Raw genomic sequence first — 26,846 nt, forward strand, 5'->3', positions numbered from 1 at the left:
ATTTTTTAACGCGTAATTTTTAATCTTTTGCCTTTAGATAGATCCATCAGACATAATTTTTTTATTGCAAGACGTTTTTTTCGTTGTAAAATAGGTGCCATACGCAATTTTTATTTAAAAATAACTAAAATGTCATCGAAATAAGTGAAATTACATCAACATGAGTCCGCTTAAAAGGTAAGTAATAACTTTATTATTTATATTATATTATCCTTTTTTAATACTTATATTGAATAATTAGTAAACTAATATTTTTAATAGATGGTTTCATATTTATTACACTTTTGGGTATAAATATGAATTTGATGATATTTGTATTTTCTAGTGTTTGATTTTAAGCGAGTATTATACATTTTGAAATTAAAGACTTGGGAAAATAATACAATGAATAAATCGCGTTTAAAATCCGTTAAAAAGTCTTTAATTTCTTGATGATATTTGGTTTTTATCAAGTTTACATTAACGTCCTATTTGAGGTTCGTTGGGAAAAAGGAGGTGATATGGTAGATTGTTGCAAAAAACTGTAAATAGTAAAATGAATATTGTATATAGTATAAGTAACACAGTGATTACTTATCCTTCACTGGGACTCATGTTGATGGAATTTCACTTATTTCGATGATATTTTAATTATTTTGAAATAAAAATTGCGTCTGGCACCTATTTAACAACGAAAAAAACGTCTTGCAATAAAAAATGTATGTCTAATGGATCTATCTAAAGGCAAACGATTAAAAATTACGCGTTAAAAAATGACTTTAAATTAAGGATATTTTCCTGTGCAGATAAGATGCGCACTAATAAACGCAACCACTGCGGCCAGCCAGACAGCCCGGACTGTAATCGAAATAGCAAGAGGAACAGCATATCAAAGAACCAACTATACTAAAATGCTCACTTGTCAACGTTGCTACCTCCTAGAATATAAGGTTAGTTTAGTTCACAACCACGCCGTATGCATTATTAACCCGATCAAGTAAACAACCTCATGATATGCACCAAAGCAATTAATTGAAAGTTTTGCGCCAAGCAATACCGAACTTGATTGAAACATGGATGTACTGGCAGATTAATAGTGCGGCTGAGACTTGCACTCCCTGAGGAGCAGCTGCTCGCCTGGCCACTTCATCAGATGCCATAATGCAGATGTTACTTTAAGCCACTGGTATACCTGGATTTATATTAACCGCTTTCGCATTTTTCTCTGATTCACTGCCGTTACCAAGCCAAGAATCAATTTATTTCTTTGAGGATCTGGATGAAGAAAGGTCTTAAATATGAGTATTTTACATTTTTATTTCTAAACAGTACTACTTACGGAAATGCTCATTTTGATATCCTACATTGTTTTCTAATGAACCTAAGTGTATCGTATACAAAAAATTAGTGATCCACATATTATGTAATCACGGCTCTTGTCTCTCAATAATCCATACCCGGGAAAACTTAAAATCCGAGAAAACGTTCAGCTATTATACGAGAAAAACAAAACTAAACTGTTGAAAGTGGAGTGAAGAAACTAAAAAGAACAAAGGGAAGTCTGCAAAGACAGCGATATAACTGTGAAGCGAGAGAAAAACGCCTCGAAACATTAAAAGCTTAAAATTGTAGCACGTGACTCATATAATCGTAGAAACGTGGTCATATTCATCTTGATTACTCGTTTATTAACAGGAATAACTAATTTTAAGAGATTTTTTGCAAAAAATTCGTGACTTAAACTCCTCCTATTTTATCTTCGTGGAGGGACAAAAATAAAAGGATGTTTTATAAGTTTTCCAGAAGCAAGATATTATATCTACCTTAATAATTTATCTCTGCTAGAGACATGACTATTGTTTTTATTTAATTCCGCATAATTTTTAAGTAAATAATATATTAATCATAGGTAGGTACGTTATTAAATATCAAATAATGAAATAAAAAGTTAAACAATAAATTGTTTTATAAGTTTAATTTTAACATTAAATAGAGAACGAGCATATTTAATGGAACTTAATAGTTTGAGCGAGATATTTAATAATACGTGCGGCTTGTAAATGGGGCATGCATATCGTTATTTTCCGAGTTTTATATTTTTCACGGATTTATAATAAAGATCGGATGCATAATTAATACCAACAGCATTACACTGAGGTTATAAATATTCATCCAAAGCTGTACTATATTAATATTAAATGGATTACTTTTACAGCTTTACAATTTAACTTTTGTAGTGTTTAATTTTTACAAGGAAGGAAGTTAGCTGTAGAGATTTAATATGATTTCATAATTATTTGCAATTTTTATGAGCGAGCTAAATTACCGCGTGAATTTTCTTTTTACAAACAATTCTTACATTTCACTTCATTACATTGATTCGTGGATTTCCGTACATCAGAAAAAGATTTAGTAGATTACATTTATATTATTAAATAACATTTATAAACTATAACAAACCACTCAACCAAATTTGAAAAAAACAACTTCGAAGAAAAACAATACATTTTGAACGTAACGTCTCCAAAAAACGTAGGCATAAAGTAAAGCACGTGCTCACTGCATAATGTAACAGACTTAAGCTTAAATAGCTCCAGCTCGTTAAGTAAGTGTCGACGTACTTAATTGTTGATTCACCTTAGCATCAAATATGCAGCAGGTTTGGGCCTCCCGAGAACTATCTTTGTAAGTATACCAAGTATAGTCGAAGTGTTGTGACTTTCGACCGACGTAAATGCCACAACGGACATGACAGCGCAGCGGCCCGATACTATTTTAGTTATTTGTTAAAAGTAGATTGATTTGAACTTTCCCAGACACTTCGGGAAATATAGTTCGCGTTATAAATGGATGTTGGCTTGAATTGACATAATATATTTTTTGATATTTGGAAATCGAGTAAAGTATTGGATTTTCGAATCCAATAAAATAGATTATACAAAGTAGCATGAAAAATATAAAATTTTTTGTTGATACAAAATTGCATACAGTACTCCAAAAATTAATAATACGCATACAGATCTTCGATAATTATCGTATTTCTAGAAACACCCGAATCACCCCGAATCATTGAATCGTAAGTGCCCTAAACAATGCATCTTGCACCTTGTAAGAATGAAATAGGAGTCAATTCGAAGTCATACACAATCGAAAACAATTCGGGCGGTAGGTGACGGTAGCCTGTCAGTCAAAAAATTAAAAAATCCGTCAGTCGTCTTTATATATCTATTGGTGGTAACCGCACGTATCATCTCTGTATGGAATTATATAGAGCTGTGTAACATACCATTCATAAGGTTGTTTCAAAGTTGAATTTTCCGATAAATGATTATTAACACAGCAGATAGCAGTGGGGAAAGTGAAAGTTAATAAGAGCATAAGGAACGTTCTGATCCATAGAGATCTAGAGAGATGCCAATCGCTTGCGCTGAGTACGAAACCTGGTGTCTCATAAAAATTTACTACACGGCCGTACTACACGATCGAACGTTTTTGTTAGCTTTAGTATGTTCATTATACATTGCGGTATTCGAACTCCGCGTTTGAATAGAGTCACGTACAGAAGAAGCATTGTAAACTATTTACATAAATTATTGTGAATGTCGTTCTGTCACATAATAAAACCAAGAATCACTCTATGTAATATTGTTTTTGAAATTTTAGTAAGAAAATCGTATAATTTCCAGTACTTACCGATGGTATGTGATTCCATTTGACTTAAAGTTGCTGGTTTCACTTCGGTTTTTACAAACTTTAACGGAACAACACGGCATTGTCAAATAATACCCAGCCGACGGTCGAACGTCAACTGAATGCAACAAACAGCATGTGTTCTCTTTTTGGGCATATTGCTGCGACACCGGCCCCGCCCCCTAACCATATCTCCCTTTAGTTTCTGTGATCTGTGTTCTGATCATTCTACGATATCATAAATAGAGATAATCCCTGATTCTGTAAATCCTTTGGACTGAGATTTTAATGATAAGATTTCTACAATTTAAATGTAAACCAATGTTTCAAAATATTTTTTTTAAATATAAACTTTGTCTTATTTTAACCTTCCTCCATGATCACGCCAATTTCAGTAAGACACTTTAATAGTTCTAAGTTTAATTTAATTTTCCAAATAATCAATACGACAAATATATATTCGCAATCGCGTGGCTTATCCTCGCTTACATTGAATTATCGAAACAAATTTCGTTACTTTTCTCTTTTACCATAAAATCACAATAAAACTCATAATTCTAATAAACTATGCATGAAAAAAAAATACATTTAACCACTCTACATATATATACATATCATCTTCGGAGGCTCGGGGAATATGACAGTTGCCGAACAGTGACGAATTTTTCTATGCGCATTATCAGTTTGGGAGTACTGTAAATGCATGTCATATTTTAAAACAATAAAACTAACAAATAAAGTCATTACGATAGATACATATTACTTAACGAAAAGCTCTACAGAATACTATATAGAACTCTCTCATGAAGCAGCTACAAATAAAACAGATTTCACTCCATTGATTCAGATATTCAAAGCATATTATTTATGAACTAAATATGTACTTATAAGAATTTATTTTTACACTAGCTTCTGCCCACGACTTTGTTCGTGCATCCCCGTTTTTCCCCATTCCCGCAAGAATTTCGGGAAATCCTTTCTTAGCGCATGCCTACGTCCTAACATCTACCTGCATGCCAAATTTCAGCCCGATACATACGTAGCGTTTAGCTACTATTAAGTATTCTGTGGTAGTGGTTTGGGCTGTGCGTTGATAGATCACTACCTATATCAGTCACCTTTGAGTTTTATGTATATTATGTTACCGGAAATGTATGTAATCCGTCATTGTATACAATTCCTAGGAAATGTATAGAATTCCTAAAATCGCTCGGAAATGTGTGAAATAAATTATTTATACACATTTCCATTTCCTAAATAGCTATCGGAAATGTAAAACATTTAAGATATTGATATGTCGCAGGCAAATTGTATAATATAATCTGGCCGTTTACAAACGGTCGGCATTTTGTAGTAACTATGCCGATAATTCGTAATCAGAAATTTTTGGTTTGGATAAGGGGATGGGTTAGCTTAGGTTCGTGTTTTTTTAAAACTAAACAGAAATAGGAGCCCCACGAAGTGGGGCTCCGTCGGCTCGCGACCATCTTATTGTAGAATTTTGGAAAAAGACGAATTTTCAGCATGTTAAAACAGCTAGCCGTAATGTAATACGGCGGATTATACAATTCGACTGCGCCAAATATACGCGGGGACAGCGGGACGAGGGGACTGATTACTTGCCAAATGAAAATTTGATTTTATAAGAATAAATATAAGTTGATTTTGTGATATTTACGTCAAAAGTTAGATACCTAGTTGATTTTTAAAATGTTAATTAGTAAGATAATAATATGTACATAATATTACCTATTAGGTACAATTTTACGGTATGACTGTTACTCGATTGTATCAATAAGAGCTATAATAAAAAAAATAACAACGTGTTTTATTACAGAAAGCATTTACTTTACACATTTCCTAGTACGATATTGGAATTGTATACAATTCCTAGGAAGATTATACATTTCCTAGGATATGCATGCATTAAATAGTTTTTTTAACAATATTTTATACATTTCCTAAATGGTATCGGAATTGTACACATTTCCTAGGAATTGTATACAATTCCTTGATTTCATACATTTCCGGTAACATACCTATATAGATTGAGTTTTCTCGTTTGCTGAAGTTCATTTCAATTTGATAACTCCAGCTCGTTTTAAACAAAAGGTACACGACAAAAGCATTGAAAATATCTCTGTGAAGCTTGAAATCCTAAAATCGACGCACGGACGAGATTACTACAGATTAATCCTTGACCCATAACCTCGCATTATTCGAGAATAAAGGGAATAACTCTTTCCGTCAAAGATATATTTTGATTTAGTGCTTCCCATTTGAATGTGAAAATATAAGAACATAAAATCCATACTAATAGATATTATAAATGCGAAAGTAACTCTGTCTGTCTGTCTGTTACTCAATCACGCCTTAACTACTGAACCAATTTGCATGAAATTAGGTATAGGGATATTTTGATACCCGAGAAAGGACATAGGCTACTTTTTACCCCGGGACATAAGATAGGTTTTATCCCGGAAATCCCACGGGAGCAGGAACTATGCGGGTTTTTCTTTGACTGCGCGGACGATGCCGCGGGTAGAAAGCTAGTGCAATGAATAAAAAGTAAAAAAGTCGAATTGTAAATGTTAATACTAGAATGGAAAAGTGGTGCTTTCCAGGTAGATTTGCATTCAGGCGATTTATGAATAAGTTGTAGGTAAGTTCCTAGAGTAACATATCCATAAGTTATTATTTACGGCTAAGCTCCTTTAATTAGGCGGATATAATCACATCCTGATAGATGCAAATTACGTATAATATATAACCTAGTTTTATCGATTATGCTATGTATAAAATCAAAAATTATCGCTATCAAAACCTACCGTTTAAATTTATTTTTAAACTTCATTTCTATAGAAATGTAAGTCTATAGAATTGCAGATCTAATGATTTTTTTATACAAAGGGTAAATTTAAAAAAAATTAGCCAGATTCACTTCGAGCCTGAATTGGCGGGTCTCCACAGCTAATTAAAATCACAGAACACGTTATTTTCCCCAGCCGAGCCACCCGCACTGCCCAAGCCTTCAGCTTGGCCTTCTGCTGCTAGCTGCTAGCTCTTTAAGAACCTAAAAACCAATGTTTTGTCTTGTGTGGCATTAAACGATCTGATACATGACTGAATTTTTATACTGAAAAAATTCTAAAAACTGTCGGTTATTTATAAATATATCTATGAATCTAGACGTCTCAGTGGAGATCGCAGCATCGCTCGTCCGCTCTTTTTAACCGGCGGCGATAACTAAGTATTTATATCACGTACTATAGACAGCTAATTCTAGCAGTAACACAACACAGGGTGATCGGATTTATATTTCTCCACGCGTTCTTAGGGTTGCAGCAAATAAGGGTGGATCGATAGAGGCCCGTGCACTCCACGTGACTCCCACGTGACGCACGTGACGGGCCGCTTATTGTAATCCACTATTCATCTGTTTATTTACAATTCATTAGATATTTGACCTACATGTATCTCCTTGTGTTTATTGTTGGACTGAATGACCTGGATCCAAAGCGCTATTTTATACTCGATTTATAGCGGACTGCGAACTGCGAAGGTAACGTTTGTGGATCTTTGACTTCGAGAAATATATCCTGTTTTATAAAATTATATGGATTTTTCTTCTTTATAGCAAAATTAATGCTTCAGAGGCTATATAGAAATATGAAAAAAGAAATGACCTAAGAATTATATTATTACGAGAAATTAAAAATACATAATTTGAAACTAATTAAGGTCCTAATTTAGGTACAGTAAGCAAATTTTGAAAGAAATTGCTTAAAGACAGACATATTCACAAAGATAAAATCAATACAAAATGATTAAGGTAGTTTCACTCGAAAGCTTCTGCCTTAAAAATCCAAAACGACCTTACCAAGACTGATTTGCCCTCGCAAAGCTCTTTTATTCTAAATTATAAATCGATATCTCTGGGTGGCGCAAAAGCCAAATGGTTTTACAAATATTTATTTTGATACTTCACTCATTGCGGCACTGGTAATAAGAATGGTTTGTAGGTTAATTGAAAATATGAATTTAAATTATTTTGCACGTCGTTAAATGAATGAATCCTAGTCTTTTCATTGAAATTGAAAACCTTAATCGTCTCTTATTTTATTGCAAGAGTAAACTTTTTTGTTAGTAGATTGTATTTTTAAAGACTTTTTACCTGAGTAATAAGCAAAATGGATCATTACAGCCTAATAAGCATAAATAGGTAAATAAATATATTTTCTTATAAACAAGTGAGCCAAAAATCACTCACAACAGGAAACATACATTTTAAATCATAAGTCATTTTCATAATTGGTGTAAAAACAAAGTAATTTTAAATTTAAATTTATGTGAGATGAATTTTTACGTAGAAAAACTTGCATAATCTAAATAGATGGCAAACATCCAGCCCAGGGCCACCTGCAGCCGCAGTCGAGCCACTGCAGCGGGAAATTGTTAACTGCTTAATGTAACAAAATGATAGAACGAGCGCTATGCTGCCAAGGATTTACATTTTTATTGATTCCCTTTGATGAAAGAGCACTAACGACCGAATTCTTGTGAACGTGCTGAACTTTTGAACGTGGAGATGTCAATATTTATACCGTTAATGTAAATTTCATGAAGTTTGATACAAAGTTCAGTTAGAATCGATGAAAACGCCTAATTAAACATAGGTATGCGTCTAAAATATTTCTTTTATTAAAATCAAAATAATTACATACCAATTTCCAACAGCTAATAAAATTTTATTCCATCCACAAATGTTTGACGCATAAGCTTGCTTAAATCACAAATACAAAATGTAAAACAGGCAAACCCTTATCGTAGCTATAAAATTTTTAATTATATTGCCACAATTAGCCGTTGTCAGAAAATTTTTGCAGCAAGATCTCGCTATTGTCTTGCCCTAGAACGGTATAATTCGCACTCAGCTTCTCAACCGTATCTCGAATGTAGAGAACAAATTTTTCCAATAAACCTTCATCAGATTTTGTAAAGCAAAATTACCTTTACGTGGAGTATTTAAGGTTGACAGTCGCTCAGCGGATGGCGGTAACTGTGTGGGGAGTAGGTCAACGTCCCTTCCCCCGCGCCCCGGCTTCAGTTTCAGACTCCGAAAGGAAACCGGCGCGCCGTAGCGACCGTATGTCATGACAAAATCAAATATTTATTGAAAATCTCTGCACGATGCCATGCCTGTCATTATTTTAAATAAGTAGAAAAGGGGATCAATGTTCAGCCTTTGAATTGATAAGTATCTCAGAATTGATAAGGTATCCATTATCCATACGCATGATCTAATCTTTTTTTCCTTACTTGTATTCCATCACCGTTCAAATTGCACTCACATGTGTACCAATCTATATAACTACCTAATATTATATTCATAGAGTGTTCATGCAAATCTAACTACCAAATGCGTAGAATGTTCATACAAATAGAATAAAAATCTCACTGCTATACAACATAAACAACCTAATTTAAACAAACAGTTAAAGCATAAATCATTGTTCACGAATTTTGAGTACATTTTAATTACATCTGAAGAAAAAAGTTCTCGCATTAAAGAAAAATAGAGGAAAGTTTGAAAGCCGACCTACTTAAAAGTTGGTTGAAAAATCATGTTTCGCCTTGGCCAGCCTAGACAAGACTTCTTATAATATGCAGTGGGTGTTAGTCGTGAGTGCTATAGAGATAATTAGCATGGATAGTGTGGGCCGCAGGGGGGAACAGGGCGCGGGCTATCGGCGCGATCGCCCTCTTCAAACCTTTTTGGGTCAAGCAGTCCGGCTACGGCCTTACAGCGATCATTCTTAGAATTTTATAAGGAGTATAATTTTCAATACACTAATTTATTATATAGCGTCACATATACAAGATACTCTTCAGATCTTTTATCTTAATTGCCCATTTGTGAACGTTTAATCTGAAGAATACGTAGTCTATAATTATATACAAAAATAACGTACTTAATTATAAATAGCATATTTTACCATTACTATTTATAATAAGGTAGGTACGTGATTTTTGTATATATAATATTTTTAATTTTACTAGAGTTCTCATAGTAAAATAGTCGCTTAATGTTTTAGTCCAATTGAACTTTATTAATACTTTATAATTTTTTTTTCTCTATAATTCACCCATTTTCGCGTCTCTCTTCAGATCTTTTATCTTTGTCCGTTCTTTTGTATCACATTCATGATTACATTAACATCTCTACGTGTAACATATTCTGTATCATCGGCATTGGTTCTATTATTTGAAGTCATTTTGAAGTTAACTAAGTATGTTCTTAGTTCCGTACCAATTCTACACTTATTGAAATGCAATCAACTTAATTATTACGTAAAGAAGAACTTTGAATGGCTGCAATATTTTTAGATCTTGAAATTATGAATTATAAATTAATTTTATGTGGAAGTGGAAATCTCGGAACACAATTATCAGTAGGTACCTGTAATGTTGTGAATGAATTCGTTTGACACGAGGCAGCACATCGTAGTGGCTCTCAAGCCCTTGAGCGGTGTATCAAAAAGGTGAGTAATATGGATTTCGAGTTTTGGAGTTGTTTGACGAGTAATCCGGACTCGTCGGAGCACATTGTGGAACGATCTCAAGAGAGCTTCACGCTTATTACGCGACGCGAGAGCCGCCCTAGCTTATAACACGTTTTAGAAAAGTATATTGGTGTAACTACGGAGTTAAAAACGATGCCTCTTTTTCACATGTTGCAGCTTTTCAGCTATACAACGTTCAGAACGGACTTTTGAGCGAAAACTTAATGAGGCCCGAGTATCTTTTAGACGATTCTGTGGGCTAATTAGGTAGAAAATGTACGCTGGGCTGTCTGTGCATTAAGTTTTCGTTAATTAAGTTATTTGGAAATTTTCAAGTGACATTACTTGAATAAGTTTATTCAGTATGACTACCGCAAATGTTTCAATCTTGAAATGAGAAGTAAATGCACCAAATTCATTTATAAGCAACTTCTGGATATAAGCTACACTTTAAAAATAAATAACCGGTTCTTTTCTCGGTCATCCTTTTATTAATGACACGAAAAGATCCAAGATGATGAATTGAAAAACTAGTTTAATAAAAAAACGTATAAAATAGCATTTCTTGCCCATGTCAGATGGGTGTGAAAAGTGGTAAACTCCCCGGCGCGAATCTGACCCAAATTCCTGTAATGCTGCTTTAAAACCTGCTCCTAATTCATACAAGTTTGTCACTTTACTTAGCTCGTAATTTATTTGATTCAATCGATTTGCCTCTCGCTACACATCCTTATTTTAAACTGTATTTTGTTTTCAGGTTATGCTGCCGATAAAAGCGTCATTATATAATGTTTAATCTTAATTTATAAATCATTATAAAAATGTATGATTTCTAATAGTTAAATAGCTAAGAGCGAGTCTCAAGAAAGGAGCTAATTTACTTAGACTCTGTTTCATTAACTTCGTAGTGCAAAAGTACGTTAGACCACGTTAGACATTGTTTAATCACACCTTGTGGAATACCGCGAACTTCCTTACATCCTTGCTATTGAAGATGCTATGAACTTTCTACTCCCAGCCTAACTCTGTAGGTAATAGTTATACTTATTAAAAACCAAGATTTACATTACAAAAATTGATTTAAAAGTTATTTGAGAGGACATCTCCATGTCACATGTCACCTGTCATTACACAGCATTTTAAAATCCAGAGATTACTATTACTCGTAATACAAGGAATCCTTCTTATTATTAATAATTCAAAACCTAAGAGAAGGTACAAATAACACACTTTGTTATAATTTCACCTCTTAACCCAATAAAGGCGACTGGCACGACGCGAAAACACATTTAATACTCATACTCGTAATTTCTAACTTGCAGCAAACTCGAAAGAAAAACATCCACTTAAAAACTTCACATAGTGATAACAGTGAGATGTCTTAGTTTAACTGCGAATTTTACAACTTGTTCCTTTTAATTGCGAGTATCTTTTTCTTCTTTCGCCTAATATAATCTACGTGGAAACCAACTGTTTATTTTGATTTAATGTATAACGGAATTTTGCTTATTTTTAAATGTTTATACATTTTGTATTGTTGTTACCACTTCATGAAATCTGTTTTTTAGAGTTTCACAATTTTTTATAAAAATATCTACTTAATTCACTTGCTCCACTTTTATTCAAAAGAAATTTTTAATTTATATCGGTATGATGAGAGCGTTTTTAAAATCTAAAACTCTAAACATTCAATTATTAAATAATCTGGGTAGCAGTAGCGAATATTGAAAAATATTATTATTTTTATAAGCTAAAAGATACAGTTGTTTTAGAAAATGCGCTATGTAGATCATGTAGAAATTTTTAATCAATTGGTATTTGAATAATACCACTACATGAAACCAAACAAAAAAATAATCAACATCGAATTTCGTAGCAAGTAACAAGAAATAAGTTAACAGTAAAATAAGTTTAAATGCATAGCGATAATGAGAGAAGGCAGACTAACCTGAAATAAATCATTTCAATTGTGTAATTATTTGAATATTATTGCTCAGTAATATAACACCTCGTTGGACGAATAAAAATAATCCCACAATCTTAGAGCCGGAAAAACTGATATGAAGTTGAACAAAAAGTGAATGACTCAAACCAGCTGTAGTTGCGGAATTTCACCGAAAGCTTTAGTTTACGAGTTGCATTGCAGATTACTTTGATAGTCGACATTAAACATCTGGTTATCTTTGTATCGCCTTTTCATTTTCAGGTACATTGTTGGAATTATTTGTACCTACAAAGCGGAGACAACAGGGTTGCCACCTTGCGGCACGTGTTTAAACTTACTACTTTATCATCTGTCAACTGTGCTACTATCTAGTTTATGAAATATTTATGACGTTATAATATTATTATATTCAATTCGTGCCAGATTTCGTTCCTTATATAAATCATTCGAACATTCCATCGCTTTTACGGATGGTTAAATTTTATTTTTAATTTATCCGAAAACTAATCTAGGTAATTTCACCTGACAACATATAAAAAACGCGGTCTAAGTATGATCCCCGTTACCAAAACTCATTGAAATTTTACTAAGTTAAGGTTATACATAGAGATGGCTCTTTCTCTTTTCCTTAGATTTAAGCACATCTTAGCTCATGCTAACAATAAAAAATATACAATAAAAAATACTTCTTCTTCATACAATAAAAAATATAGTACCTACATCATTTTCTAATAAGGGAGTGCTAGGAGACTAAAGACATATCATTTATATTATAACAAAAGATATAAAATTGTAATAAATAAAAATGATGCTGAATAAATCTTTAATTATATATTTTACGTAGATATTTTAATTGATTGTTCATTTGCTTAATCATGAAACAAACTACTCTTTTATGAAGAGCCGATTCTAATGTATAATAAATAACATCATGCTTCGACCAATAGGTACGAGCTTAGCAGCAATGAAAATTCTGACAAAAGTGATAAATGTTTTCGTTTTTTCGGAAAAAATAACACTCACACTAATTTCCATTCCTTAATAAATCACACATCTGTAACAAAAAGTTTTCAACAGAATGTTCGGTTTACGTAAGCATCACTGTTAACACCTATTAATTAATTAACGCGCTGCAATGTTTGTGGTGAGATTTCATTTGCAATATTGTTTCACACGACAACACGTGTACTTCGACGCTTTCATCGCTTAATCCAATTCCAATGAACAATTAAACATTGGACTACTTAGTTCAGTAATGTTTGAACACAATTCAACACTCTCTTTCGAACGAACGTTCTTATAGAAATTCTCATTAAGAAAGTTTTAAATCAGAAAATAATTTTATTAATATAGGAAACAGGAATTATAAAATCTTGGAATATGAATTAAGTTGTCGTGACTCGTGAAGCGTGGACTCGCGGGCGCGAAGGGGTGCGGGGTGCAGAGGTCACGGATCAGCTGGGCGGCGGCCATATTGATTCCGAGCCTGTTTGATCGGCGCCCGCCCGCGCACTGCCGCGCTACGGATTAACACGAGAACAACTTTTATGATTTCAACTCAGACAATAACTTATATCTCGACATTTCGCGGTATACTGCGTATCGTGCATAAAAACGTGTTAATATAAGCAACCTATATTCGATTCAATATTTTTCCATTAGGAGTTGTGAATCGAATCCCTGTTTTGTTTTGCTCCGTTTATTTAAACTACGTTTTCATTCATTACAAAACCTTGAATTGAGTTTCAATTAAGGTAGGTTACGCTGTCTGCTTTTTAAAGTTTGGTATAAACTTTTTTCCATATTATTTAGTTCCTTTTTAACAATGCCTTCAAAATGAAGCTAGCTATCCGTTTAAATTAAAACTAAATCAAAAACAAAAGACATCGTCTGTAAGTTTTCTTTTATTACACTTCGTTACAGCAAAGAGAAAGCGATTAACCGAGAAATGTTCGGACACTGATACTATCGGATAGTTCCTTGACGGTTAGTTCCAATGGAATTGTTGGAACGGAAAAAAACTGTCCTGGATAGAACAATAGATAAGCTTTGTTGCACACTCGCTACACGTCCGTGGGAATCTTGTGTTAATATAATTACATTGAACACTTCTGACATATTTATTAGCTAGCTCAACTGAGAAATTGAATGGGATGGGGTGGATTTTGTCTTTCAAATAGAAGGTTTACAAAATAGAAGACAACTACTATTCAGTTATTTTATAATAGAAATTATGGTAATTGAATATAAACTATTCACTTCAATACTAATTAAGCCGCTTTTATAATAATTCACTGCTATGATTTTATTCAGAAAAATTCTTGTTCTAAATAATTTATTGAATACAGAAAAATATCATACAAACAGCGTATAGAATTTACATAATATATAAGTATCTGAGTATTATGTGGACGGTATTACCCTGCATACAATACAATGGTCGGCTTTTAACGATTGCTCTCAAGCGATATTTAACTGAAGGAATAAATGTTAGACTTTTAGTATTCAATACAATGAGAACAAAGCGATCATAATGAGGCACAATATATTTTTTCTGATGAAATATCTTAAAAGTAAAGCCTAAGCTATACTGGGATATACCTGATTAAAATAAATACACAATAACAACAGATTTTAATTGAAATGAAAAATATATTGCTGTTTTCTAGCATAATGTATCTATTAGTGTGGATACTTATTATATTTTTCATAGTTTCACTTTACCTTTCTATATATCGCAATGTGATAGATAAGAAAAAATCAATTAAACATGATATACCAAAGAAAATTATATTTAAAAGAACATAAATTAGTTTACAAACCAAAGAGCAAGGGAAGAAGATACCTCAAAGGCCAGTAGTTCTTGTAGCTGAAGCTTTTAGCATTCAAGTAACAACAACTACAAACACGTTTCAGATTACATGTTTCACGTAAGGCCTTCCATGAATCTATAAACATGAAATATTATATTGTTCTTCTAACTGAATATTTAAAAAATGTCTTACTGAAGATTGATGCACACCTAAATGAAATGTTATGTAAAATGTTCAGTAGTTTAAAGCCTGTTTAAAAGTTAAGGTAACTAAATCGTGAGCAGTTACTTTTTATTATACAATTTATATAAATTAACCAAAAGTTTCAAATAACAATATCCAGCAATATTGCAACTGGATATTGAACTCCAATGAAGATAAATAACTTATAATGAAACCCATATTCTGTAACGTTAAATATATTCAAAAGTTGAATGAATGTAGAGCCTGCGAGAATGTTACTTTATCATGCCAAAATTACTAACCGATCTATCTAAATTTGGCAAGTAGCCGAGAAAAAGGATTTCACTACTAATTACTTACTGCAAAATAAAGGAAAGCGAAAATAAATCTCATCAGAGCGTAGTAAACGAGAGCAAGTAACATAATCTATAATTAATTATGTAGATCGTAATAACAATATCACTTTAAACGTTAAAGCAACAAAAGATAGTAGAAATTGGACGAGCAATTTAGTACACAACACTCAGACACGTTGTTTTAAGGAAAGTGTGTCTACATCAAAGTGAGAAGAGCAGGGGCGAGACCTGAGAGCACCCTTATTCGTCACCATTAGGCTTGCCTTTTTTACACCGGTTTTAGCATACACAAACATTTTTGAAGGGCCGCTGGTGGTTAAAAAATTTCACTCTAAAATTGCTTTATCATTAAGGTACCTATTGAATGTTAATATATAATGTATTATGTAAAGTACTTGCATAATACAAGAGTTAAGTATAGAGTTAAGCATATATGTCACGTAAAAATTAAAATACGGATTTCTCGTTACTGAAAATACATGCGAAACATTCAGATTTTTGTAATCAAATTGACACCCAGTTATACAAGTTATATAACTGCTTAAGTTAGTTTAAATTATTGCAATGACTCCTTTTTGTCGATACTTCCACAAACAACAAAAGTTTATAATCTAAGTCTATATTTCACGCCCTTAGCCCCGTCTGTCCCGCATGCAGTTGGCACGTAGCCAATACCGACACTAATTCGTTGACGTAGTTACATAATTACTTCGTTTTGCCGACCCGTCTCTGAGATTGTGCTTTTTCAAACCCTTCCACATTCGCCTTTGAATGTTCCACCATAACAGCTAATAGTTATGAGATAGTCGTTGGAGAAATACTGGACTAACCTCGTGTTTTGGGGTCTGCAAAAGGGTCTACTAGATCGAAATTATGCATAAACATACTCTATACAGATCATTTTAGCTATTTAATCATACTTTTATTTTCTTTCGACAAATATTTCGTGTATTTTCCAATTAAGAATGTGAGTAGCCTGACATCTCTCTTTATCCGACGTTTCACAGCTATTAAAAAATGTTTTTTTGTGTTTTTGTTCAACATTTTCATGTAAACTGAAATAAAAACGAATAAATTTTTAATTCGTGTTTTTCACTAATTAACGTAGTTTGCTCAAATATACAAAAATAATAAAATACAGCCATTAAGCATTACTATAGCCGTTGTTCACAGGGCGCTCCACATAAGTTTGAGTTCGTAATTCGCCACCGCAGAAACGAAATATTAATTTTCGCGAGTCGGCCTTTAATTATGACGAACAACTTTCGGACTCTCAGCTCATGTTACATACTGTTAGTCTACTCAATTTAAACTTCTTTTTGAGTGATCTCCAACGCTTTGAACGTGGAAAGCGTGTAGCGGCCGCAATTGAGAAGTTTGTTGCTACTTTAAACTTTTAAAAGGACAATTACGGCGGCGATTGTAGAATGGAAATGTGACGCGCTGTAACAGATTTTGTTGCTAGGACGGTATACTTTTATTATATAATCGTATTTCACCGTTTCTCTTATTTTAACCGGATTAATAATATAAGAACAATTTTAACGACAGGTTATGCACACGGTGACGACGTTTTACTGACTTAAATTGCATCTTAATAATATTCTATAACATAATAACTAACATAACTAACATTTCAAATGTTATTTATGCAATTACTCTGATTTATTACTATGGATGAGTTTGAATTAAAACAGCCACACGAAGCAGACAATCAAGTTTTACGAATCTCATCATCATTTCGTAACCATTCGTAACCACTGGCCGAACGCGCGATGTGCTACGCTCGCCGAATACGGCGTAGCGTTGAAATTACTTGATAATAATTTAATAACGCTGAACGCAAAATTCGTAGCTGCCATTGAGGCCGGCAGTGCACACGTCTTATACAAAAGGTCTAACTCAATGTTTCGACTTCAAAAGGATCCAAACATTAGTATACTCGTCTGTCAACAGCACAACTTCTAGGGAAGTGATGATTTGTGTTCATTCTAAGGATGCAATGTGGAATAAATGAAATTATAAAATTATAATAAATAGATTTTTTTGTTTTTATTTTATCTGTAGTTTACCTAGGTATTAGCTTCATTAAATATCACAAAGAGCGGATTTCTAAAAGCCTTGAAAAGAGTTGTTTTAAAAACTAAGAAAAATAATGAATGAAGGCTTTAAGAGGTTGACTATAGAAGCGGACTGTGATTAATGCTGGTGCGACTACGAGCTACTCTCAAAGTGAATTGGAACAGATCGGAAGGGTACTTCTTTTTAAGACGTCAAGTCGATTAATTACCTATTCATTGTTTATTCGTGCATTCGAATACATTTAAATATTTTTAACAAATTGTACCAATATTTCATTTCGCAATCGAGAATAACTTTTTTATTTAACAAGCTTACACACTCAACGTGAGTAGGCTCACATGAGAACTACAAAACTGCTTTATAATTAGTTGTTAAAAATTTTAAATATTCATTTCGAAGTAAATTTAACGAGAATTATGAGCTACAGTATTTAAAAGCTTATACGCTGAATAGATAAAAAAATATATCGTAATACGAACGTTATTATTTGTGAGGTTTATTAGAATGGATGTTTGTTTCTATTTCAAAAAGGAAAGGTTGAGTAGAATTAGGTATATGAAATGTAATACAGAGGTAGAATATAGTTTGAATTCACATATAATTAGCTGGACTACCTGAATAAAACGCGAGTAAAGCCGCGGCCTCTAGCTAATACTAATACATAACAAAAAGTCAGTGCCTGAGGAATACTTCAACCGTAATAAATCGGAACTCCGCCCTAAATATTAAACTATCTATGGCACTAGCCGTTAGCTAGGTGAGAAGTAGCTCACCTATTTTTCAGATTTAAATAATAAACGTGCAAAACATCGCAAGTGAGGCGCAATAAATTAATATTTTAGCCACAGTTACCATCGCGCTCGAGAACGCTCGTGCGCGCAAACAAGCCCCAAGTGACACTTTACCTTCTGACAAGATACCTCTTAACTTACTCCATTTTGCGGTTCAACACAAACTGATTCCTATTATTCTATCCGACATAGTTGTTATGTAACGTTCCTCTGCAATAAGATGCAGAAACTGAGAGCCACTTGAATTTTCATTGTATTATGTCTAGTGGGTGCAAACCCTGAATCTATGGGAATATATCGCTGTGATTATAAACTCGAGGGCTCTACATATTGATATTTAAGCTACATATTTAATTTTAACCTTGACTTATTTAACCAATATTCTCTCCATCGCTTCAACATTTTTTGATTGTGTCGGAATTTCACTGGATTGTTGTCTCTTTTTAACCGACTTCAAAAAAAAGGAGGAGGTTATCAATTCGGCCGGTATTTTTTTTTTTTTATGTATGTACACCGATTTCTCCGAGGTTTCTGAACCGATTTACGTGATTCTTTTTTTGTTCGATGCGGGATGGTGTCGAATTGGTCCCATAAAAATTTTATTCGGATAGGCCCAGTAGTTTTTATTTTATGAGCATTTTTGTCTGTAGGTATTTGTAAATTTTGCAAGTGCAACTTTGAAGTCGGTTGTTTTTAACGCAGTTATCACTTGTTTAACAAATAATTCATATCAGACAATAAATAAACGAAGGTTCTTAAAGTTTAGGTTAAAAACATTTTAATTAAAACAATTAGTGACTTCGAAAGAAAAGTAGGTAATAGACTATATAATGAAATATTATATCTTTTATCATAAAAATAATGTGTACCCGTCTTAATTCTCCAAAATACATTTTTATTTCTAGCGCTATTGTTGAATGTTTCATGAAAAATGTAAAGGTACACAATTTTGGTAGGGTATCTAACTATTATAAAGTTTTGAATTCTGATTTGAAAGTTTTATACTAAAAAAAAGCGCGTGTGCCTTATTTGGTAAGGCTAGGTAAGTATTTTGATACAAAAATCGTCGCCTTAGTCCATGACGACGGTTTTGCCATATAACGCGACCTTGAAATTATATCCACAACACGCCTACCGAAGTTTCACTTCAATAAAATCATAACATAAAAACGTCGAGGTCATCACATACACGTGTTAGGTACGTATTTGCGTATCGAAACGTAGGAGTATGTATTAATCACGTAGGTACATGCAATTCAAATTTTGCACCAAAAAATATTTGGCATTCCAAATTAACAGAAAGAGTGCTCTGCGTTGTATTGTAAATTTCAAACTTCCAATCACAGTTTTCCACAAAATCAATAGAAGCCAAAGAAAATGTAAAACCAAAAAAAAACTGAAAACGTTCTCAATAAATCATAACAGATCCGCCACACCGTAATACTTTTGAAATACTTAGCAGGCCCGCACCCTTTTATTTAAAATTACGGGTTAAATAAATTGGTGCTATTACTACGACACGAGCAAGCCTCGGATCGTTTTCCTTAAGGGAAACTTTCCCCTGTCGCCCTTTCCGGCGGAGGACGTCAACGCGCCGCCGAGACCAATTTGTCTACCAATACCTACACCGGACATATAAAATTGCACATTTATACATCCCAAAAAGCTAACGGATATGTAAACGAACGTATACATGTGCGGAGACCAGTAGTTTTTGGGTAAACGCATTGTTTAATGGCACTCATAGGTATATACCTATACAATCTGGATAGAGCTTCTGTTCTTAGATCCATACGTTTACGTAACGATTTATTCAGAGCTATTCAGATTAAGTATCTAAAATATTTTATGATTCTAACCTATACGAATATAAATACGCGAATATATACGTTAATGAAACAATTGTCAGACAGTATGTACAATTAATAATTATATTAAATAGATTTGTATATAATATCTACACGCGTCTTTTTTTATCAATTCTACTATTGACATCATACACAAAAGTAAATTTATCTAGTCTTAGATAAATTCAACTATATACTTCATACCTAAGCTTCAGACATATATCTACGCTTATCTACGTTATTTATTTACAGTATTATGTAATACTATTTTCTTAAATAACATTTTCCAAAAGTGAATACTCAAATTTATTTACTCCGAAATTGAATTAAAACATGAACAAGATGATATCATTGCCAAAGTCAGACAAGGTAGGAGCTCGCATGCGCGCTATTTACGCATGCGTATTTTATTATAACCTCAATTCTAGGCGTGTTTTTGAATGAAACCTTAGTTCGCAACCTCATACCTGATATCACGGTTACACGCTTCAGGCGCGTAGAGCTATCGGCAAGATTTTATATGGTGATAATTTTTCACTAACGTCAATTGAACGTCAATCAAAATGATATGAGATTATCATTGAAAAATGAAAATTTTCATTTTTACCCTCAGTTTTTACTTATTGTAATTTGTAACCTTGTTAAATGAGATATTCCAGTATGTATTTGATAATCTCTACTTATTGAATACGAAATAACTTATATTTAACTAATATAATTAACTTTAAATAACTTTGTTAACTGATCATATTAATAGTAACGTAAAAAGAAAACTATGATTTTTATGAGAGTAAATAAGCAAAATGAATGTAATATTTTATGAATGAAATTTGTTTTTATCTGATCTACCTTTTAAAACTTTCAGTACCTACCTATAGTGCACGTAGTTAAACATAAAACAGACATCATGCATATAAATTGGGACCATTTTCCAAATGTTGAACGTATGACATAGTATGGTGCTTAGGGTGGTATAAAAAGCACTATGGGAAATTAATTAAATGCTCCATTAATTGAATATGACATTCACTTAATTATCTTTGTTGATTGAATCGATCAAAACAGTCACAGAATTCTGCATTCGCGATAGTAGAGTAATTGAATGAAAATTTTAAATGAAATTCTACTCTCTCTCCATTTCAGTAATATTCATATTTACGCTCTTATGAAGACGATCTGTAGTTGTAATACATATTTATTATTAATTCGCAACATTAATCTAAAATCATCTATTACATAAGTAGGTAAACGACATTTTATTGAATCGCTTGTAAGAAAGAAATAACCTCAATTGTAGGTACATGTCCCTTGCAATTCAACTGAGTAAAGTTAACAATGTGGAAATCGTTTAAAAGCTTTCAAGTGTCTAAAACACAGGTACATTCGCAGATCCTGTCGTGGACAGGGTAAAGACATGCGATTGAGGACAAAACGACCTCAGGCACGTAAAGCTATTACCGACCTATTCAATCTTTTATAACTTCCTCGATTTTTTTAATGTTTAGTTTGTAAACTATGTAATGCAAAAATAAACAAAAAGTAGTAAAAATAACAAGAATTATATATGATGACTATTTCTATCTACTATATATCACATATGATCGTGCCTATACACATATAATTATTATGAGATTAAACAAAACATGCTTGTAGTGGAAACGACGACGAACTGCAGCAAAAAGTCAAGGAAATACTAATTAGTTACCAACCCGTCAACGAAATCAACGATAAAAACTTCATCGATGAAGGCATCATATGTAGTATTATGCTTTATGAATTCAAAAACACACGGCTATCTCTTTTTTATAAACCTATCCTTGTCAACACACTATATTATTATTGTATTTCACATATCAAAGACAAATCATGTTGTTATGACTTTTGCGTCCAACAATATTATTAAATATTATTCAAGTTGTCACAAACATTGATACAATGTTGAAAGCCTGTTCCCTGTAATGAATGATGGAAGCAATATATGGAATATACGTATACTTGTTACTTGTGTAGAATACCAAGAAAAGTTCTATAAAAAGTTTACATCATCGCCGCTTGGATCCCTCAGCAATGGCGTCATTTGTCTATTTTATGACTCTAAATGCGTTCATAAAGGTGGGTGCAGGTTTGGGATTTGTAAATATAATGAAAATGGCATGTTCGTAAAATCTTATTTACCAACATTGTTTTACCCTGTCCTTTTATTTTAAACTAGCTGTTCCCCGCGGTTTCACCCACATTGCTCCGCTCCTGATGGTATTAGCTTGATAATATATAGCCTATAGCCTTCCTCGATAAATGGGCTATCTAACACCGAAAGAATTTTTCAAATCGGACCAGTAGTTCCCGAGATTACCGCGTTCAAACAAACAAACAATCAAACAAACAAACTCTTCAGCTTTATAATATTATTAGTATATTAGTATTAGTATATTAGTATATAGATAAAGCAATTTACTTAATTGTTAGTATAGGTGGAAAATGGAAATGGTAAAATTTTAATTAACATTCTATGGCATCTATGGTAATAGTAATAGTAATCATATTATAGAGAGTTTTCATGTAATAGCCAATTAGATTTATATTTGAATAGATTTTATTCATAGTCTCTTGTATCGTAGTATTTTAAACTGACATTTTAATGATAATTTTATTCTTTTCTATACTCATATTAAAGTCATATTAATTAAACTCTTTTTATGAAATTACTAGCTTTCCGCCCGCGGATTCGCCCGCGCAGTCAAAGAAACAGCCGCATAGTTCCCGTTCCCGTGGGATTTCCGGGATAAAACCTATCCTATGTCCCGGGGTAAAAAGTAGCCTATGTCCTTTCTCGGGTATCAAAATATCTCTATACCAAATTTCATGCAAATTGGTTCAGTAGTTAAGGCGTGATTGAATATCAGACAGACAGACAGAGTTACTTTCGCATTTATAATATTAGTATGGACTAGCTTTCGCCCGCGACTCCGTCCGCGCGGATGTCGGTCTTCGCGGATGGTTTATTTCTCCATTTTGAGTAGGTACCTAACTCTGACAATGACATCTTATAAATATCTATCTGACCCAAATACGGCTAGGCCTATAATAATACGCAACGTGTGTTCGCAGTTCTACAGAACAACGTCTATGGATAACTGAAAAATTAAGATTATTTTTTTTCTACGTATTTTTCCAGGATAAAAAGTATCCTATTTTACGCCCAGGATAATAAGGTATAATTATACCAAGTTTCATCGAAATCGAACCGGTAGTTTTCACGTGATGTCTTCACATACAGACAGACAGACAGACAGACAGACAGACAGACAGACAGACAAAAATTTTTTTAATCACATATTTGGGTTTGGTATCGATCCAGTAACACCCCCTGCTATTTATTTTTTCAATATTTTCAATGTACAGAATTGACCCTTCTACAGATTTATTATATGTATAGATAATGACCACAACAAAGTACAACTCATAGGTAGCAAAAACAATAATAATTGCCACCTTTCTGCTACGAGAAAGAGAAACTGACTCTACCATTCATGCTTATACTTTTTGTTGTATTATAAACAAAATTTTTCTTTCCATTATCACATATTGTTTCAGTAAAATGAGCGCAATTCATTTTACACCAGTACAATATTTATACTACAATGTTTGTGTCACCAACAGAAATGTGAAGGTAAATAATAGATATATGTACTAGATTTCCGCCCGCGGCTTCGCCCGCGTTTGCAAAGGAAAACCCGCATAGTTCCCATTCCCGTGGGATTTCCGGGATAAAAACTATCCTATGTGTTAATCCAAGTTACCCTCTATATGTGTGCTAAATTTCATTGTAATCGGTTCAGTAGTTTTTACGTGAAAGAGTAACAAACATCCATACATCCATACTTTCAAACTTAACATATTAAGATAAGATACAAATTTTCATGCTACTAAACTCATATAAGTTGAATAATCACTGCATAGTATAAAAAAAGTCGCTTTCTCTGTCCCTATGTCCGTTTATGTATTTCCCTTTATGTATGCTTAATTCTTTAAAACTACACAATTAAAGATTATGATGCGGTTTTTTGAATAGATAATTCAAGAGGAAGGTTTTTATATAATTTATTAGGTTTTAGACAAAGCGGGCGAAGCCGCGGACGGTAAGCTAGTTAGTTCTTTATAAAATAGATTCATATTAGTTTCTCATAATGGGACTCTTGTTTATCATAATAAATAATAAACTAAACCTTAACTTGTAGGACTATATTAAGAAAACTCAAAACAAAATCATTAGTATCTATTGAGTTTTTACCAATAAAAAGTATGTAAAGGGTTTGTAAATATATTATGGTAACAGCTCAGGTCTAACTGACGACGAGATAAAACGTAGAACATAACAATTGAAATAAAGGTAAAATTGTAGGCAGTTAGTTAGTTAGTTCGATCTCGTACATTTTTATAGAAACCACAATAAACCCAGACATAACTTATTATAAATCAATACTTTTAAGACATGCATCGGTATTTTTAATTTGAAGCAAAACAATTTTAACTGTATCTGTTAATAATCATGCGTTCATAAATAACAAATAATTGACACAAATAATCGAAAGAAATGATAAAATTTATTTATAGTAGGTATAAATTTTAATCGTTAGAGCCGTTGATGAATTGATCTCGCTCAGTATTGCTTCCATTAGAAGTGGGTATATTTTTCAATGCTTCTTTAAATTAATAACAGAAAACTGCTATTGGCTGTATAATTATGTGAAAATGCAAACCGAACCTTCATTTGTCAAGTGATTTATTTACAACAGGAGTAGCTTTTAATGTAGATAACTCATTATACGTCTTTAATATGAAATAATTATCCTGAAATATATTGGATAGATTAGATGCTCTTTACGATTAAAAAACAAAATAGATATTCTAAATTAATTGCTGATTTGAAAAAAAAATACTAATAACCTATTTCTCAATAAAAAGCAAATCAATCAAGTTAAATTCTTTAGGTTAGCACATTAATTTATGCTATTTTACCATATTTATTAAATTATTATAAATACCCTTTTCATTTATGAATATCGATAACTACCTATGATAAACAAATTAATAATTAACAACAAAATGACTTTTTCATCAACTGAAATCTTTGAAGATCTAAATATTTTTAGATATTCAAGCATTGTACCGTGTAAATACACAAGAAATCTTGATTTGATAAATAAAGAAAAATGGGACAAAAATATTTAAAGAGGTATAGAAGCATAAGTTCGACTTCGAAAGCTGCGACATTCCGTGCAAATTATTTTTGAATGTTGAAAAAGTATATCCATCATTTAGAATGTCGGAAAAATCAATTATCTTCATATAATATAGGTAATGAGCTTTCAACATCGCCGTTTATTTTGTACACAAAAAGGAGATAACTAGTATTTCTGGTTATATAATACGAAATAGCCTAACTTAGATTTCGGGTATTTCATTGAACAAGGTGAAGATTTGTATTTTTCTAATGAAAGCTAAGGTTAAGCAGCGTGGCCTGTGGAACACGATCGATACACGCATAGGTATAATCTTACCATTGACGTGGGTCACGCGTATATTCAAGAGGTTAGGGAGAATCTCTGATCAGATCAATGATATGTCTTATATTTCAAACGTTCACGCACAAATAATATCCAGTGATTAGTTCACAAAATCAGGTAAACCGAGAGCAAAATCTAAAATTCCTCTGATTCGCTAGGATTTTCAAGTTATTCCATTATCAACGACATATAATTTTTTTTCAAAGTTACGAGTTTTATGTAAAGTTTATATTGTTTTATAAACTGTGTTTGTGTATAATGTGTCAACTTATTGTATGTTTATTACTGCATAGACAGGCTGCAGAACCCAAACTACAGTAACGTCCATTTTCTCATCATTACTCAACCTTCAAATCACTACCTACGCTGCTGGTAAACTTGCTGCTCTTCTGGTCCACTCACCTGGCACTCGTTACAGGTGTGTACTGAATAGGACTGGTCGCAGTCGTAGCGATTGAGGATGCTGACGAAGTCACAGTGCACGCGCGCCACCATGGCGTCGAGGGCAAGGAGGTCGCGAAGCGTGCGTTCACAGCGCTCTCCACCGGCGAGAACGTCGGCGCGCGCGCTGCGGTCCAGTGCGGATGCAGGGGACCGCTCGCAGCAGGCGCGCAGCCGCAGCTCGGCCAGGCGACGCGCTCGTGCACCAGCTCCAAGCGCGCAGAGCGACGGCACGTCGCGCCCCGCCAGCGTGTCGGCGCCGCCGCCGCTGCACGCCGCGTGCCCGTCGCCGCACTCGGCGCCCGCGCCCTCCTCCTCCAGATCGCACGCGCTCAGCCAGGGGTTGAGGCGCGCGAGCGGACTCACGGCCAGGCCCGCGGCCGCCATCAGCAGCAGCAGCAGCAGCGGCGGCGCTCGCATGGCGGGGGCGGCGCCGCTAGCGGGGGCCGGCCCGCCGGGCGCGGCGCTGCCTCATACCGCATCGCGCATGGCGACCTACTCGCGCGGCCCGGGCCGCGGGGCCGCCGCGCGGGGTGGGCGCGCCGCCATGTCGCTCGCTCGCCGCTCGACTGACACCCCCCGGGCGCAC

The 26,846-nt window shown here is 33.7% G+C and overlaps 1 protein-coding gene across 1 annotated transcript in view; it reads right to left on the reverse strand.

The window, feature by feature from the left end:
- The window catches only part of LOC123699549, a 39,112-nt gene extending 12,435 nt beyond the window's left edge, over positions 1-26,677 (reverse strand). Inside the window, exon 1 of the mRNA XM_045646524.1 lies at positions 26,219-26,677. Coding sequence (XP_045502480.1) covers positions 26,219-26,677 — 459 coding nt within the window. The remainder of the gene's footprint in view (positions 1-26,218) is intronic.
- Between the last annotated feature and the right edge of the window lie 169 nt (positions 26,678-26,846).

This window comes from Colias croceus, chromosome 2, assembly GCF_905220415.1.
Source record: "Colias croceus chromosome 2, ilColCroc2.1".
Lineage (NCBI taxonomy): Eukaryota > Metazoa > Arthropoda > Insecta > Lepidoptera > Pieridae > Colias > Colias croceus.